This window comes from Amblyomma maculatum, chromosome 6, assembly GCF_055883805.1.
Source record: "Amblyomma maculatum isolate TAMU_Amacu chromosome 6, ASM5588380v1, whole genome shotgun sequence".
In the NCBI taxonomy this organism is placed as follows: domain Eukaryota; kingdom Metazoa; phylum Arthropoda; class Arachnida; order Ixodida; family Ixodidae; genus Amblyomma; species Amblyomma maculatum.
Window position 1 is genome coordinate 63,257,138 of NC_139349.1, and position 18,331 is coordinate 63,275,468.

Consider the following 18,331-nt stretch of genomic DNA (forward strand, 5'->3'; position numbering starts at 1 on the left):
GGTAATGTTTCTATGAGATGAAGATGTAGCAATATATTTTTGTGCAAATGTGGTTAACTCATCATATTCCTTTCTCTACTTCTCTTCCATAAAAATGCTAAGAAGGTAATGTCTCTATGAGATGAAGATGTAGCATCAGTGGTAAGCTTGTTAGCACACGTATTCGTGCTCCTGCAAGGATCCGAAATGATCAATCGACGCCATACCTTCGGAGTCGTTCGCCAAAGCGCCGATAAAAGAGCTCTGTGTGTGGGATAAACAGGATGCTTTGCCTTGGACGCCACGCACGGGCAGCGACGCCCCGTCAAGGGCGCTCGTATCGATAACGTCGCGTGCTTAGGAGCCCTCCCTCACCCAATGCCTAGTCGTTGCCACATGCGTGACTGCTACAGAACAGCACTCGATGATGTCGTGTGTTCCCAGTGCGGGCATGAACGCGGCTTTCGTGCGTACGTCGTCGATTATTGCCCACTGCAGCTACGTTTGATTCGCGCGCTCCTTTGTTCTCCAAGCCTGGAGCGTCTCCGGATACTATGAGACGAGCTTTTGACCTTTTATGTTCAACTGTGTATACAGCGAGCGGAGTATGTGCAGTCTTTTGCTGCTCTTGAACTGCGCTGGGATCTGACCGACCTTTTTCAGGCGAGGCACTGTACTCGGCGATATTGAGCTGAGTGAAATATCCGGAGGAAAAATGACGGGATCGCTTGAATGGCTGCTACTGGCGGGAACGGCATTTATTCTACTTTATTTGTAAGTATCTGCTAGTTGCGTTTTTCTAGATTCATTTGCATGCTGGTTAATGCTGTGTTGTCCCTGCTGTGAAAGTTTGGCTGCTTTGGTGTTTTGTAGGGACCTTTCCGCAATCCTTATTAGAGGTGTTAAAACAGCATACATATCCAATTCACTACTCAATGAGCGCCATCATGCGACTGCAGATAACCTCTTTGGATACGTACAGGTGCAAAGTAAAGGGTCTATTTTAATATATTCATGAGATATGCTAATAGTATAAGGCGCCTTTGGCAATCTATTATTTCATGAGTATTTATTTGCTTAGATTCAGCGTTTACCTGCTTTTGTCAATCGCTGTTTTTTTTTCCGATTGATGAAGCTGCAGTGTTGGTGAGTATAATGGGTATACGCGATAAAATATAATTACTTAGTGATTTACCAGCAGCAACGTTGTGCTTTCTGAAACATCTTGACAGGTATGCAACGAGGAACAGAAACTACTGGAGAAACCAAAATGTCGTTTATGAACCATTCTCCTTGATCTTCGGTCCAGCTACCAGCTTTTTATTCAAGGTAAGGATAATAGTCGAGCTGCTGCGGACTTATGCTGCTACGGACATGACATTCTAGCCTCTGCAAATCATATGTTGCACCATGAAGCATCTTCTGTCTGGTCCTCTTCGCTCATATATTAAGCTTTTAAGGTTGAATTTTTATCTTCCACTTCCACACTGTTGACGAACTCCTGGATAAAAGGGCTCTAAATATCGAGACACCGATGAGGTGAGGCAGACGTTACGAGGCAACAGTGAGAGAGATTCAGGAGTTTTTAATTATACACAAGCGAATTAAGTTATAGCATGAAAAATTTGGCGTTCTTGCATATTATTATGTAATTAAGGAGATATTATTGTCCGCCAGAGGAGATTGGTCGGTCGGCGTACTCTAGTTGGAAACGGGCGAAGCTTTTGCAGCGGCGTTCTTTCTATTATTATTTTTCTTGCTAGATTCAACGCTATCTTGTGGCGTTTTCAAGGCCCAGAGAGGCCGCTCGGTCGGAGTGGGAATATAAGTGCTTAACGTCTGAAGATCAGCTTACGTCTCGTAGAAGAGGAAAGCCTTGGCTTGCATACGCCAAAAGAGCTTCATGGAGCACAGGTTGATATGTATAACTACACCGGACCTTTGCAGCTTTCCAGTTCATCAATAATAAAATTCATCAATCATCAATTCATCGCCTTGTTTTTTTTTTTTTTTTTTTTTTTTTGCATATAGTTGTTTCTTTTCAGCCTGTTCACGTCGTAGATCAAGAACGCTACGCGAAGATGGGAAGAGTTTTTGGGTGAGTGACAGTGCTACCTAGCGGTTCAGAAGGGGCAAGGAAACAGGGTCATATGCGCCCGTGTAACGCATTCAGATATTTCGAGGGAGCAAAGCCGGCATTGGTGGTGGGTGAGCCGGACCTGGTCAAGCACGTACTCGTGAAGGACTTTCCAGCTCTCTGCAATAGACGGGTACGCAAGAATAGCAAACATATGCATGCACGCCATCGCAGGCGTCAAAGCACCGTGTCTGTTTACTAATTTCTTCCGTCTTCTCTTTAAACAAAAAGTTGATCGATTTTTTCGACCCTATCTTGGACAACATGCTGAGCACTGCGCCCGTGGAACTTTGGAGAAAGATCAGGCCCTCAACGAGTCCGGCATTCTCCACGGGAAAACTCCGCAGAGTGAGTAATTTTCGACTTCCGCATTAGAGAATGTTGCTTGACGGAATGATAGCACATTCATCCATGCAAATAAGCAAAAGCTCCTCTTGATTTTAGAGATGAAAGAAGTTACAGAGTCCACTTAAGAATGCTTACGCGTTGTGCACGCGGAATCTCAAGGAAAATTAAAATGTAGGTAATCGGGACTAGTAACTGTGACCATGCGATTGTCTGGATGATTTCAGGCCAATTTTCCGAGACCACTTTTTTTGAAAGCCACCACCGGGTTCCAATGTTAATGAGACACATAGGGTTTTGGCCTTAAAAAGCAGAACAAGCTGCGCTGAAACGAGATTTCCTCTTACATTCTTACAAGTGTATAAGCGTCTAGCTCAGAGTTTATTCACGATTGTAATTTCTCTTCTCTTGGTTTTTAACAACAATTTTGGCTTGTAAGAAAAATACATTCTACTGATTGACTGGTATCCTTGCCATGGTCAAATAGCTGCTTCGGCCATGCGTAACCTAGTTCAGACAGGAACAGATCGGTGAATGCATCTCGCGCCTGAAAGAGAGCTTACTTAAGTTTAGTAGACAAACCTGGAGAGGCAGTAAGTACATACCACTTCGACATACCCTATAAGGTGCAAATTTTATTGAAGGTGAACAGGAAGGGTCTGAAAGAGAAGAAAAACGGAAGCTATTTAAATTAGTTCTGGTTAAATGTAATTAGGTAACCGCATTCAAGTTTCACTATATGTACAAGGCAGATGAACAACACTAAACATTACACAAAAATTCGGAACGCAGAAAACATAAGTATCTAGAGTAAAATTAGATTACACATATATACAGTCATGCTCAGCCGCAACATAGCCAGCGACAGCTTTCTCTCGATCATAGAATTATCGTCTTGGATATCTTCCGATTTAATTAAAATGCATTGTTGGTCCCGATATCTTCTTATATTAATATTTACATTATGAACGCCTTTCACCTGTGATACCTCAGTGCGGCATTCGTTCAACAGCGCATGAGAAGGCTTTGTTTTAAACGCGTGTGCCCAACTGCACGGTCAAAGCAAGAACATTTTGTATTGTTCAGTGCTATGAAGGAAAATCGCCTGAAGGAATCAAATAAATGCTCGGAGATGTGCATTCAGCTCCAGCTCACTGCTCACAGGGCGGTAACTACCGCAGTTATTTTAGACGATTTCTGTTTGGGTGGCTATCTTTATGCGTTTTTTTTTTAAATATAATCACTCGAAACGGTCATAAGTTTTGCCGTTTGAATGTCATTCATTTCAACTGCATGTTCGTACCGCTGGGTAGAAATAGTGCTTGGTTTTGTAATTTTCTTCAATGAAGACCGCGAATTAGAGATGTTACTGTCACGTGCACAGAGTCAAAACGAAAAGTTCTGCTTTTCAGATGAACAACCTAATCCAGGACTGCGCGAAGGTAACATCAGAGCATCTGAAGAAATCTGCAGAGCAGATGAAAAACATGGACGTGAAGCAGTGAGCGCAATTCTTTTTGCCATGGAATTAAACCACACTCCTTGTCCATTGGGACGTAGAAAAACAGACAACTCAAATCATAAGGAGGCCAGCTTAAAAACGAACTGTTTCTGTGTAGCGAGAGCTTCTTATAGCAAAGAAATGAATGACGGACCTGAAGTGAAGGTCAGTCGTCTATCGCTTAACTGTTATGACGACACAATCACTGCTGCGCATGAGCCATCTCGCTTCACAGAAACCATGCATGAAACAAAGAGAAGGAAATTAAAGCAAATGAGTTTTACTTCTTTTTTGCGTTATTGTTTGTTAGTAAACATCTTTGGCAGCCTCTTCACGTCTGTAGCTCTTCAATTTATTTTCCCCACCAGAATACCTTTAGTTTAAGACCGCACTCTTCAACACCTATAGCTATAGAAATTTATATCAACGTCATGGTAAATTTGTGCGGCCTATTTCTCTAGTCTAATAAAATAGTTTTGAGGTACGATTTGACCCGTCTAGTTAAATGAACCGCTTTATACTATACTCGAATACAGCTCATCCTAAGTAACCGCCCTACACATTTCCCCCTTGACAGAAGGTATAGTGTCCACGATTTACGCTTAATTAGCTGGTTACCTAAATACAATTCAAGGCATCAGATTAGATTACAACGTTAAGAATTTTGATGCATTTGGCTTTCTTGCTCTGGTCAAATTCCAAGAACTGATTTCAATAACTGTTCAGCAAAGCAACGCATACATCTCAAACCACGGCCTACAGTTAGCAACTGCTGTATTTTAAGTTGTATCCAACTGAAGTGCTCTATCTAGTAGCGCTTTGCACCTGTATTGTTTGCGGCCACTTTTATTAACATTCCCTTTCGGTGAGCCTCATACAACGCAACTATAACCTAGATTTAGGGACAGATAATAAGAAATACTGAACGCTTAGTTTTCTTTCCAGATTTTACGGCCATTACGCGTTGGACGTCATCGCGAGGTGCGCGTTCGGCACGAAAATTGACTCGTACACTGACGAAGAGAATGAGCTTGTGACCAAAGCGAAAAAGGCATTCTCTGGAGGCATAAGCCTGGGTGTGGTAATTTTCGGTGAGAACGACAACTTTTTTCTTTTAAACGCTTGTAACTGAGTGGCTACTTAAAGCTTATATTCGCGATACCAATAAATGTGACTTATTTACTGTGACTTATTCATTGCGATGATTTGTATTTTGTTGCAGTTTTATGCCCTGGATTAGTAAAGCTGTTCAAAGTGAAGCTACTTAAACCTGAGCCATTTCAATATTTCAAGGAAGTGTGTGTGGCAATTATGCAAGAAAGAAAACGACGACGAACAGTGAGTGCTCGCTGTTGGTAGATTGGAATACCGTGTTAAGAATTTTATTTTCCACTTCTACAACCTTCAATTCTTCCGTTGCTAACATTTCTCATTTCACCGAGAAATAGATGACCGCGCGTGATCCTTCCAATAAATCTATGATCGGCGGTTATTTTTAGCCGCATAACTTTAGTATTGGGGACGTGTATACAAATCATACACACTAATAGGCGATAGTCTTCGCCTCTGTCCTTTCCGTGCAGGCGGTTGATTTCTTCGCGACAAAAGATATCATCTAGCGCAAGTCATAGCGGCATGCTTGGTGAATAAGTTAACTTACTTCCACAAACTCAGTGATATAAAAGACCAGCGCAAGCGACACAACTCCTCCAAAGTTTTCTTCTTAGTAAAAATAGATTGTACGGATTCTTTTGGCTAGTCGGTCGTATCTTCGAAACCGAGAGACGTATTCAATGGAGCGGAAACTGAAACATTTTTTAAAACTGTGACTTCAATCAAACTCTTGCCACCAGGACTGAAAAGGCGTCATAATCGGATTGATTGGAAGGGAATGTAGGTGTATTCAGGATATAGGAACCCGCTTGCAAAAAGTTGTTTATATGGCGGCAGCTGTCTTGTGGAGCCCGAACTCTTACATTACACAAGTCGGGAACCGTCTCTGAGTGCATGAGATGACCGAAGCAGTGCATGAGATGACCGATTTATACCCCAGCGCCAAGAAGACTTTTTGCAACTTATGATGGACGCTCAAGAAGGAAATCTCACCGACGGGCCTGAAGCTGCGCCCAGAAATGAATCCACGGAAATATTCAACCTCGAATCGGAAGTAAAGAATGACGCAACATTTGTCAGTAGAGGTAAGAATAAATAGAGAAGGCGTTTGAAAATCTTACATGCATAATGACGAGTGTGCATAAGAATTAAATACTCTTCGAATAAACTTGTTCGCTGCCCTCAGTAGAATGAATAATTACCGAGAAGGGAGGAAATACAGAGCGCGCAGAGCAAGGAGTTCCACCGAACCAAAGCTCAACCTGGTGGTTAAATAAAGCGAAGTTTTTTTGTTGGCCTTCCCACATGGGTACGAAAATTCGTGGGAAGTTTAACTGGATGCTTCCCCTCGTGAAGGTGCAATTTCAAAGCTTCCAATTTATTTACTGTAACCGCGAGGACAATATAAAAGGCAGGTGATTTAAGTAGTTCACTAATGAATGAAATGTATTAATTTACCCTTAGATTTTGTTTTGGCCCTATGTTGCATTTGTAGAACGGGACCCCTCGTCTAACTAGTATACAGAAGAAAAAAAAAATGTTACGAAACATTTTCTAGCGCGAATGATGAGGCGCTCAAATGTCACTCTGACAGGTGGCTTCACTCCATAACGCAGCAATAACGAGTGCATCTGATGTAAATTGCTCAGCCCAGCGCTTTCCGTCGTGCTGCCTGCTAAATTTAAGCTTTGAGGCCCAGACGAATGAGATCAGCATCCTTGTCAGTTTCGCTCTGCTGCTGCCTCGCTGATGGCCGCCACGTCGGTGCCGCATGCGCGTAGTCATTGCGCTTGCGATCGGGCCTCAAAGCTACGAGGCCGTGGGCGAAACGAAACGATCAAAGACACCGCTATCCGCCCGCCTAAGACTTAGGTGACGCCTGCTGTGCAACGCAAAGCGCGGGCGAAGCTATTTACGCTAGACGCACTCGCTGTCACTGTGTTATGGTGTGAATTTGTCTATAAAGGTGACGTCTGTGCACCTCGTAACGTGCGCTACAAAATGTGATTTCCCTGCCATACTACATGAAGGAGATGGGCTAGAAGTTCGCCCATATAACATGCACCCAAAACAAGCATGAGAAGAATTAACATGTTTAGGCAATTCGAGGCTTCTTACGTGGTTCCCGCCGTATCCCTCAACACAGCGCCATAAAATAAATCTGAAGCAAGCTCCCCTTCCAAATATTTTGGACCCTCTAGGTAGAAGGGGCACCCAGATTGTGTTCTCATGAAAACCATCTGAGAGGAAGGGTCCGTCTAGACGTTATCATTGTCATCTATGCTGAAATCTAGGTTGAAAAAAAAAAAAAAGCAGATAGTGTCGTCTTTGCCAATAAAACATGAAATCTTCTTAACTACTCTCCAGCATCAAGACGAAACTGACGAATTGTAGGTAAATATTTAGTCTGACACCTCCAAAAGATGTTTGAAAGGATAATGTCTCTTTTTCACTCTCTAGGTACAGAGTTCTTAGAACTAAGTGTCAGGTGAATGAGCGCTATCAAATTGTACAGTAGCGAAAGCAGCTTCCTGCTATAACTAGACTGCTGGTCTATCCTGGTAACTTTGGACATGATGACCGATCCACTTAAGAAACGTAACGAATTGCTCTCTTACTTTTATTCTTGGCACTTCTAGACTGTCTTGAGTCCATCTTTAATTATTTATCTGTCCAGAACACACAGTACCAAAAACAGTGCAATTAAAACTGTTAAATTACTGCACAGATTGGTCTCGCCTTTCAGCAGACAAACTACTAATGACTCCTATACAGAAGTTGAGTGCCTTAGACCTATGTCGTTTCCCTTCCAACTCTTTCTAGCCCTGTCCGAAGACGAAGCATTGTCACAGTGTGTGCAAATCTTTCTCGCCGGCCACGAAGGAGTCTCCTCCGTACTTGCTTGCGCGGTCTATCTGCTTGCGCTGAACCCCGAAGCACAAGCCAAGTTGCGCACTGAAGCTGACGAATGTTTTGCAACACACGTAAGTGCACGTAGTACATCAAGATGAAGCGGAACTGTTGCGAATCTAACAAGGATGCGAAATTTATCGACACTGGTCACATCAGAGGGAGAATGCAAAGTGGTTCTAACCTTTTTTTAGTCGTAACCTGGAACTATTCACTGAACTATTAAGCTACAGAAAAAAATAGGGGGAAATTAGCTGGCGAAGTCGGAGAGACGCACATACCAAACGCCTTAACTGGAACTTACTATCACAACGCTTCGAACACAAAAAGCGGCGCCGGCTTGTATTTGCACTGTTTTTGCAGTGGCCTAGTGGTAAAGCTTTGTACTCTGATTTTACATGCACCCTGCTATTATATTTTGCTCTGCAAAGTAAAACCATCGACGATATTGCCCTTCCGAGTAAAGCAGAGCTTGCGCAGAAAAGAGCTGTTTCTTATTACTGCCAAAGGTTATTGCCTTAACAGTGCTTGTAGAAGCGAACCTCTTCGATGGAGCCCAAATTGCACTAAACCACTTTGTGAGTTAGCTTTGGCTTGTCTACTCTGGTCAGCTGTACCTGGTGCTATTAAAGATCACATTTAGCTCACGCTTTCGAGTGACGTACTCAACGATGCTACTTTTTTTTTTTATACCGTTACAGGGGACGGAACCAAGCTTGGACGTCATAAGCAGGTTACCTTACTTGCATTGCGTTGTGTCGGAGACTATGAGATTATATCCGCCTTCTCCTCGGTACGTACCCACGCAGCCATTTCAGTCATGAAATCCTGTCGAGTGCCTCTTTACAGAAATATTGGGGCAGACAGTTAAACCATTTATCTAGCCTATATAGTTGGGCTAACAATAACAAGTATCGACTACCGGGGCGCGGAGGAAGGAGAAAAGCTGAAAGAACTATATAATGCATTTTGGGTGAAAAAAAAAAAATAGCGCGAAGGGACGTAAGACAAAGAGAAGGAAACCACACGGACGAGCGCCCAGCTTTCCATTATACTACAGAACTTTATTAGACATGTTGTACTCTGCAGAAGTAATACCTGCAGTAGCTTTCGGTATGTCACTTTGTCAAAGATCTGTCAAAAAAGTTAGCTTGAAAATTACGGGATGACGAGAAATTTTTTAAGACAGTTTCATGACAGCATTTGTGTTTATCCTCCATGATTATTTTCATGTTTTTAATTTAAGCGTAAACTATGGTCGGCCACATAGTGTACCCGCTAACCAATCTTGCAAGCAACACGATTGCCACCAATGTTAGAAACAAGGTTACGAGAATTCATGACAATGACATTTAAGGAAGTGGCCAGTGAGATGACAGTGAGATTGAGCTATGTGACAGTGGAAGCTGCTCTGCCCATTTGGCACCATTAACGCGGGGAGAATGAACAGTGCTCCCAATTTTGCCTGAGGCTAATTTCGATCTGAACTGCAGCGGGCTCAAAGGCTCTTCGAAAACATTTTGTGGAAGTCACAAGCAACAGGGTGTGCTTCAGTCGATCGTGTGACTAACAGGTCTCGTCAGCACTCTTCAAAAATAGTTCTTATCATAAGCGCCTCTGCCCGGAGTCTGGATCTAGGGCCTGCGGTCTATAGGCTAGCATCTAGGTTTCTAAGGGAAGACGGCGTGTTCATCATGTGCGATATAATTTCGCTTTATTTCCTTCAGGATCGACAGGACCTCTATTGTGGAGTACGTTCTCGGTGATACAGGTATCAGGGTGCCAAAAGATAGCATCGTCTCAGTTCCTGTCTACGCAATGCACCGTGATCCGGAGTTTTTTCCCGATCCCGAAGAATTTATTCCTGAAAGGTAACGGTCCCAGCTGCTATACTGCTCAAAGTACTAGATCCATTGCGGAATATGATGCTTGAAATCTCAATCTGGAGGTCTTGGCCACGTCCACGTCCACATACACACAAACACAACTCAACATTATAAAATAGTTTGCGTTGGCAGATGAGCGGTGGACTGAGTAGCCCATAATAGTTGTTTTTTGGGCCAGCTGGTTTGTTTAATTTGTGTAGCAGCGCAAATAGAATACAGTAGGGGCGACGGAACAGAGAGAGAGAGAGAGAGAGAGAGAGAAAGAGAGAGAGAGAGGAAGAGAGAGAGATAGAGAGAGAGAAATCAGCGCTCTTTATACTCTGTCGTCGTCCCTTACGCATCCGATTCGCAGTGCTACACAAGGCTAAGTAAAACTCGCGAGATCATCTTTCACAAGTCGAACAGAGCGCACAGGTAGCTTGTAATGTCGCATATTGGGCAGATGGAACATATCAATACGAACCAGTTCTGAATTGGCCATATTCTTCCATGGGTGAAATGCGAGTCCCTGCAAGGAAAAGTCTTCCGTGAAGGTCATCGTTGCGGACTTTATCGATTACTTAAACCAACTGGCCAAGGTCAATGCAGATTTCTTTTCGAGGCTCTACACGCTTTCCCAACACAACACTAGACGCATCATCATCATCATCATCATCATCATCATCATCATCATCATCATCATCATCATCATCATCATCATCGTCAGCATCATCATCATCATAATCATCACACCATCATCATCTTCTTCATCACCATCATCATCATCATCAGCCGAATTATACCCACTGCAGGGCGAAGGCCTCTCCATATTTCTCTGCTTAACCCGGTTCTGTGCTAGCTGTATCCACTTCACCCCTGAGGACTTAACCTCATCCGCCCACCTAACTTTCTGTCACCCCCTGCTACGCTTTCCTAGACGTATTGCGTAGACAAAACGAGATTCAATAATTTGCATTCATTATAGGGTGCTTACTTGGATGCGGTGTTCTGACTTTATTATTCACTTAGATCGAACTTACAGGTGCAGATTTTTGAAGAAGTTTAACTTTTTGTTCTTTACCGATTGCTTCATTTAAAACACATCTAAAAGTATATATGTCTACTTAGTTTCCCTATCTAATAGCGGTTCCGCTAGCCTTTGATAAACATGCCTTCTAAATGATAAAAAAGAAAGATTTATTTACAAGGTTAGCATATAAGTTTAGTTTATACGGTTTAATAGTCAAGAACGACACTGCTTATGAGTGGCGCCGAAGTGGAGGGTTTTGGACAATATCGGCCATTTGGAGGTGTTTAACGTCCTCTGACATCACACAGTACACTGACGCATTGCGTTTCGAATCCATCTAAGCGCAACCATCGCGGCTGGGGATACATCTCGCTTCTTTGGGATCTGCAGTCCAAAACTATAAGCATTCAGCCAGCGTGGCGGGGCCGACATAACATTGTGTTGCGTGCTTTATACATGCTGCAGGCCGTTTCTCTGTATGTGGTACAACAGCGTTTTTAAATTTGCTCTGGCCAGAAGCACGACAATTTAAATTACTTTTACTTAGTTTAAAACTAAACGATGCAATTATCCTTATGCAGCGATATCGCAATGTTTTCAAGGGTTCAAGTTTCGAAAAAAAAAAAAAAAAGCCCCAATTCTCAGGAGGCACTTGATGCAATCAATACCCGTTAACAGACGGCTTATTCAGAATTCGTGAGTGCCGTTAATAAGTCAGCAAAATTAAATACACCACCCCGAACCTTCACTGCTGTTGAGCAGAAGGCTGCAGAATCAGCAAGATGAAATTGCAGCAGACGGCAGTGATTTAAATTTGTTAAGTCAGTTGTTAAGTGTAAACTACCTCCCGGTCGTGTAGAGGAAGCCGGTTAATCTCTTGGAACTTGCTACTTAGAGGAGAATGGGAGCAAAATGTGACACTGATTTGCAAATCGCCTTTCGTAGGCTCGAAGAACAGTAGTGCCAACCTGTTTCTTGCGCCATGGCATCATGCAAATAAGATATGAAAGGACCTCGAGAACAGGGACATACAAAAATGTATCAAATTTAAAACTTTGAAGTGTCGTATTTTGCTCCATGCTGTGTGGAGAAATGAGACGAGCTGTTAAAATAACACATTTCTGGTAATTTGGATGAGTGCACAAGATGTTAGTTCCAGGAAGACAAGAATATCTTTGTGGGCTTATTCTAAGGAGAGACACCACACTCAAACTGAACTCCATACCATTTTATTTTACGACCCTATACAGTCTACGCAGTTCTATCAACTGGTTCTGTGTGTAGCCCGGCTAAGCAATTGTTTTTTGTTTCTTGCTTTCATCAATAACTTTTTTTCCTGTTTTGATTTTAGAGTTGTTTCTTCTTCGCTTAGCCTTATTGAATTGAAAAGCGATTATGTTTAATTCGTCTCGTATGCATGACACTAGGTTTCCTATATTATTTTAGGCCAGATCGATCCATTGTCAAAACGTGTTGCTCAAATACCTGTTCGTGCAGGCTGGAAGCAGAGTGCGTGCGACGCTCAGTTTTTCAAGACTTCTTGTGCGGTTGATGTTTATTATAACCTCCCATTTTTTAGAGCGCAGCTCTTTGGCGTCCGTTCCTGGGTTTCGCGTCGGCGTCGGCGTCATCGTCGGCCTCGTAACCAGCTCCGCCCCCCTTTCATCCCCCCAGCGCTAGCAGCGACCGACTGATACCGCTGGATGCCGCTGACGCCGCTATAGAGTCAAGATAACGTGACTGCATAGAACACCGTCGCCGCCATGCAGAAAGAGGAGGGGAGGGTCCCCCCCCTGTTTCTGTGTGGCGGATAGGGTGTTCTTCAGTTGCCGACGCGCCAGTTATTTCATGTAGGCCCCGGCACGTCGACGAATACGTGACCACCTTCCCACGGCTAGACCTGGTTCTTGGCGCTGCGGAAGCGAGGGTATCATATTGTTTGCGTCGGCGTCGGCGGCGTTGTCCCTGAAACCAACTCCGCAGCTGGGGTTGACTCACTATTGGCGTCAGCAGCATCAGTCAGTCGCTGCTATCTCTTCCCTCTTCCCTCCTCCCTTTATCGCGTTGTCCACTTGCTGCGCGCGTTTCTGCCCCCATCGTTTGCCGCTGGGTGTACACGCTGCCCCCCTCCCCCCTCTTCCTGCGAGTCTCCGGTTGTCAAAGCGCCGGCTCGAACTTAATTCCTTTCTTCGCTCCTCCTCCAATGCAACCCCTGTGCGGTGGCAATCAGAGAGCCAAATCGGTGGCGGCGGATCTGTATGTGCACCGCCTGAGCCGAAATTGCCGCTGCCGTTCGCCACTGCGAAATTATCTGCCTGTTCTTTCTGAGCCATGAGCGAGACGACCGGTGGAAGTCCTCCGTCTGCTGCTGCTGCTGCTGCTGCTGCTGCTGCTGCTGCTGCTGCTGCTGCTGCTGCTGCTGCTGCTGCTGCTGCTGCTGCTGCTGCTGCTGCTGCTGCTGCTGCTGCTGCTGCTGCTGCTGCTGCTGCTGCTGCTGCTGCTGCTGCTGCTGCTGCTGCTAAACGAGCTGCCAGAGCAGAGGCCCAGCGGCGAGTCGAACATATATCAGTCTATTTCTCCTACCACAAAGCTTCCTTCATGACTGTCAAGAACTGTTAGTGGAGTCTTTGTTAAAGGAATACGTGTGAAAAATAAAAAAAAAATTCTGTGATAGCGCATACATGTGTTGCCCGATTTCTTTGCCTCAATCTATCGAAAAGGTGAAACAGCTTATTTGCTGCGCTCAAATTTCGCTTAGGAAGTAACGTAATCGTCGGTAATTTTTTGTCCTATTCCACAGCGAGGACCATAGAGAACACTAAAATGCTGTATGCAGCCGGCTCCGGTCGCTTGTCTACAGACTTTTTTCATGTCTTCTATGGGCCATTTGGCATCCAGAAGTTTCTTTCAGTACTTTCGGGTAATTCTAAAAGCGGGAAATCAACGGTAGAACTATAGAACAAGTACTAAAACTATTAAGTTTAGCTTAGTGACACCAGAGCATTACGAAATCGCGTTCTGCCCCACACGTAGCCGACAGCTAACATCATTATTTCATTATTTCCCAAGGCTCAATAATTTCTTAAATATACAAAGGTTAGCACCAATGAAAAATTCAATTACACATCATAGTCTTTAGTCTAGCACGCAGAGTTGACTTGGATGCACAGCTCTGGAAATGTGGCGGGCAGAACTTCTTGTCCTTTCAACCTCTGTCTCTTACATTGGCTCACTTTACATTATTTTTGTCTTCATAGAATGGATTATTTTGATCAATAAGCACAGTGTTTCCGGACAGGAAATAGCTCGCAACATTCAAATTTATGACAGTATGATGACTCATATGAAAGTTCGGGAATGTGTACTAAGCAAGAAAAAAAAAATGCTGTGTTTGGCACTTTGTAATGTCTTATTCTGTTCATTATTTTTGGCTTGTGCGCATAAGCATAGCGACACTTAACGTTTTATGTCGAGCTTATGCTGCTTCTAAGCAATTTAAACTGAATCACTGAACGAAGTGAACTGAGTCAAAAAAAGCGAGAACGACAAACACGAGATTGCTCGTCATTGTACCATCTTGATTGATTGTGCTTCATTGTGTTCAAGAATTTATTCTTATATATTAACTCGCGCAAGTTTCTGCCGGCCTGCTGACCATGGGAAAACCTTGCGGTCTATATCTGCAGATTCAGCGATCAAAATTCTGGCTCCATACGACCTTATTCGTACCTGCCTTTCGGTGCCGGGCCTCGAAACTGCGTCGGCATGCGCTTGGCTCTGCAGACCGTCAAGCTAGCTCTTCTCCACTCCGTGCACAGTGTGCAGTTTGTAGCCACGGAGAAGACAAAGGCGAGTGTGAAATTTCGTTCAGCTTGTGGGGATACGAAAGGATATGTTTGACCCTTTTTGCTCTCGCGAAATGCCGCGGAATCTCGCGAAGAAGTGTGACACTTCTCTTACCCGGACGGACAGGGTCATGACCGCGAATATGAGCCATCAAAGGCTTCCGCCTCAAAAATGCTACAGGTGCACCAGAAGCTGCTTGCTCCTCTCACCATGCTGCGTGCTACGTCGCTGCAATGAACATGGCAAACTTCAGCACAGGTTGCCTGCAGATATAAAGCCCCGTTCGTATGAAAGTACCTGCTTGGCTTAGAAGTAAGCGTACCTTTCTAGGAATCATACGGTCCTGTAAGGTTCGATAACCATTTCATCATGCCATCTAAAAGGAGATGCTCTGGTTGGTAGCTTTTGCCATTCCATGCGGTGTCTCAACGTACTCATCCCACCGACCAATCAGTACTTGGCTGTGCCACCTTCTCACTACCACCTGTCAAATAATATATATTCATGAGTTTTCACTCACAGCGCCGACAACGTCGGATCTTCTGGACGACCAGGCTTTCAAAGCTATCTTATTAGAACTGGCAGTGAAATCGGTTTGAAAGACCCAGCGGGAAAGCTATCTCTTTTTCAAGGGTACCAATATACGTATATACCAGCTATCTCTGCATAGCATTGAATCTTCTCCCCTATCTAATGCCTCCTCCAAAGAGTAAAAAACAAAAGAAAAATGGGGAAGTCTTAAGCTCCGGCTTTAAGGGTATGACGTGATAGCATAGGCTGCCAGCCCACAACCTATAAAGACCCGCTTTAACCAAGCCATGCAGGGTTAACGTGCATGGAAGTTTCTTGACAGACTCATTTTGATCTCCCCCTCCAATATGAAAGTCCAAGTTGGCAGCTCCTGCCAAACGTAGCGTCAGATAACCCTACGCCCAGTCAGTGCTCGGCCACGTCAGATCCCAGCAAACGCCTGCCAGTGCCATGCTGGATTTTTCGGCCACAACGCCAATGCCGGCCGACGGCCGCAGACGCCAGATTTTGAATAAACTGGGCCTTTAACGCTTTCGCGTTAAAACATTCATTAAAATGAAATCACCAACTTATAACTATCAAGAGCAAATCAAACTGCTAGGCACGTTTCTCGCACTAGGCTTCGTGGTGGTGCTTGTAAGTTCAATTTCATTGCATTAAAACGCCCTTTATTGGAAAGCGTTCGAATTTGGTGGCGACATTTGAAACCTAGGCGAAGAGGAAGGAAATGTCTAACAAGGTAAATCCCCCTCTCCACTTTAGTGGAGAAAAGGAGGGCCAGGAAACTTTGCAGGGAAGAAGGAGAAAATGTGGGAGGATGCTGGGGTGCGGGAAAAGCCATGTTTGGCAGTCAGAGTAGAAGAGTGGGAAGAGTGCATTCGGGGTTCGGAGTTCCAAGTGATTTATGGAATGGATCAGGCCACCTGCTCGCACGTTCACATCAGCAACAGCGGCTGCTCGGTTCGGGGCACATTGTAATGTTAAATCTACCGCTTAAATTGCATTAATTCTTTGTCACCTTTTTCTTTGTCCTTGTCTCAGTAAATTGTTTCGAGCTCTTTTAACATAGGAACTACTTTTGCCTCCTTTCCAGGAACCGCTGCAGTTTGTTAAAGGCATCGCTATTCTCAAAGCCAAGAATGTCGTCGTTGGCATCAGGAGGAGACTACTCCTTTGACTTGGCGTTCGTTTTCTTCGTGCTTTACTCTGACCACAAGAATCAATTAATGCGGGGATTTTTCAGCAATTTGCCAGGTCTATGCTTTTACTCCGTTTTCCCAAACCATTCTTCACACTGGTACGATGATGGCCTCGTGCTCGCATCCTGTTGATACAGAATAAAGAGATTACATTGCCAATACGAAAAAAAAAAATACGAATTTCATACTTTGCGATTCAGATACGGCACAATTTTTCCCTAAGGTGTTTTATATCCACGGTATACTCTAGGATCCTTGAGGGTTGGGTTCCGATCTCGGCCTACTATCTCAATGAAGACGACCGAGCTGACAGTGCCTGTGAATTCGACATTGTCATGTTGTCTCGTGGCCTGATGTCATCCGACGGCCAATCGGTGCACGGCCATGTAACCTGCCGGCTACCACATGTCAGAGGCATACCAGTGGTCCTATGCTCACAAGGCTGACGCCACATTTTCCGCAGAACAGGTCCATGAAGCAATCGAGTTAATGATTTACATATCAGTTGTTTTGTGATTCGACAAAGCGATAACTAGAAGCGTAAACATTATTGCTTTATGAGCAGTGTCGGGTGCTTATATCTACACATCTGCGTTCAAGAGCAGATTTAAAGAGTTAACAATGTGGGGGGAAATTCTCCCAAAGGACGGACCTTACTTCATTCTCTCCTTTCCGATAAATAGCATTCTATATGTGCATTGTGTTGTTAGCCAAACTAAGAATTGAAAGGGTACATGTACAGCAGTGCCTCGTTAATACGACCGTATTGTGGACAATTTTTTTCAGGGACCAAACTTTTTCAATGTGTTTAAGCCTCTTTAATGTAGAAACTGATCATGGGCGAGAGATAAATGCATATGGTCTTTTGAGGCCCATGTACTTTTGTTGTGTTAATATTGAAAGTTATGAGAACAAACCTACTGTCCCAACCAGAAGTTTCATTTTCTGCATTTTGAGTGCAAAAAATGACCCCCCCCCCCCACACACACACACACAAACACACACATACTTTTTATTTTCTTGTCTCTCATGCAAAATTTTTTTTTTCCACTCTTTTATTTAACGTTAGTTTAAGGCCTTTGTGTCTTAGACGGTGTGGTTTGGGCAAAATTAATCCTATTTCTTTTTAATTGTCCACACTAACTTCATGAATCAAGGCCCTGGGAAACTAAATTTATCTGATCGGCAAAGTCAAACGTACAGCTACAGCTAATAGATATCCAGGACTAAGAGCCCCGCCCTCTATGAGCATTACCTAAATTTATAATAAAAGCTTCTTTCTCCCTCTGCTCGACCATATTACCTGTACACCTAGTATCTACCGGAGAGTGATTCCTTTCTCTCAACGGTAGAATCTAGAGTTACTATTTAAACCCTATATAGTAACTCTAGTATGGATGGATGGATGGATGGATGGAATATAGGAGCGTCCCCTTTGAAACGGGGTGGTAGCAGTAGCTGCTCATATATAGGATCCTCTGAGCAGCGTCACCTGGCGACAAATAGCGGAAATATGTTCAAAATGGATAAGAGCGCATTTAAAGCTCGCCGTTCCAGTCGCTTCGTGGCACAACGGATTAATACTGCTTATCTCAGCACTCAGAACATTTGCTCGAATCCCCTGAGTGCACTTTTGTTCTAAAATGTTTTTACAAGATTAACATAAATTACTAACATCTTTCCCGGGGTGTGTACCCCTTTAGGTTGCATTATGTGATGCTTTTGGTTTTTAATAGCCGAAAAACCAGCTGTGAACAAACATATGACAACGGTTACACTAAGCAATTACCTTCACCGTAATCATTGCCTGCCTTCAGTGAGTGTACGTTACCTTTAGGTTGTGTTGATCGACACAACAATCGCTGTTCAACTCGA

The 18,331-nt window shown here is 43.9% G+C and overlaps 1 protein-coding gene across 1 annotated transcript; it reads left to right on the plus strand.

Moving 5' to 3' along the window:
* Positions 1-563: 563 nt before the first annotated feature.
* LOC146185885 (cytochrome P450 3A24-like) lies at positions 564-16,698 on the plus strand. Its single transcript, XM_084605596.1, has 14 exons — positions 564-753; positions 1,212-1,308; positions 2,025-2,077; positions 2,153-2,249; positions 2,348-2,464; positions 3,874-3,962; positions 4,908-5,053; positions 5,185-5,300; positions 6,016-6,160; positions 7,899-8,059; positions 8,687-8,778; positions 9,713-9,856; positions 14,567-14,729; positions 16,351-16,698. Exons 1-14 carry the CDS (start codon positions 695-697, stop codon positions 16,432-16,434), a joined length of 1,563 nt encoding a protein of 520 aa, XP_084461722.1. The 5' UTR covers positions 564-694; the 3' UTR covers positions 16,435-16,698.
* Positions 16,699-18,331: the final 1,633 nt, after the last annotated feature.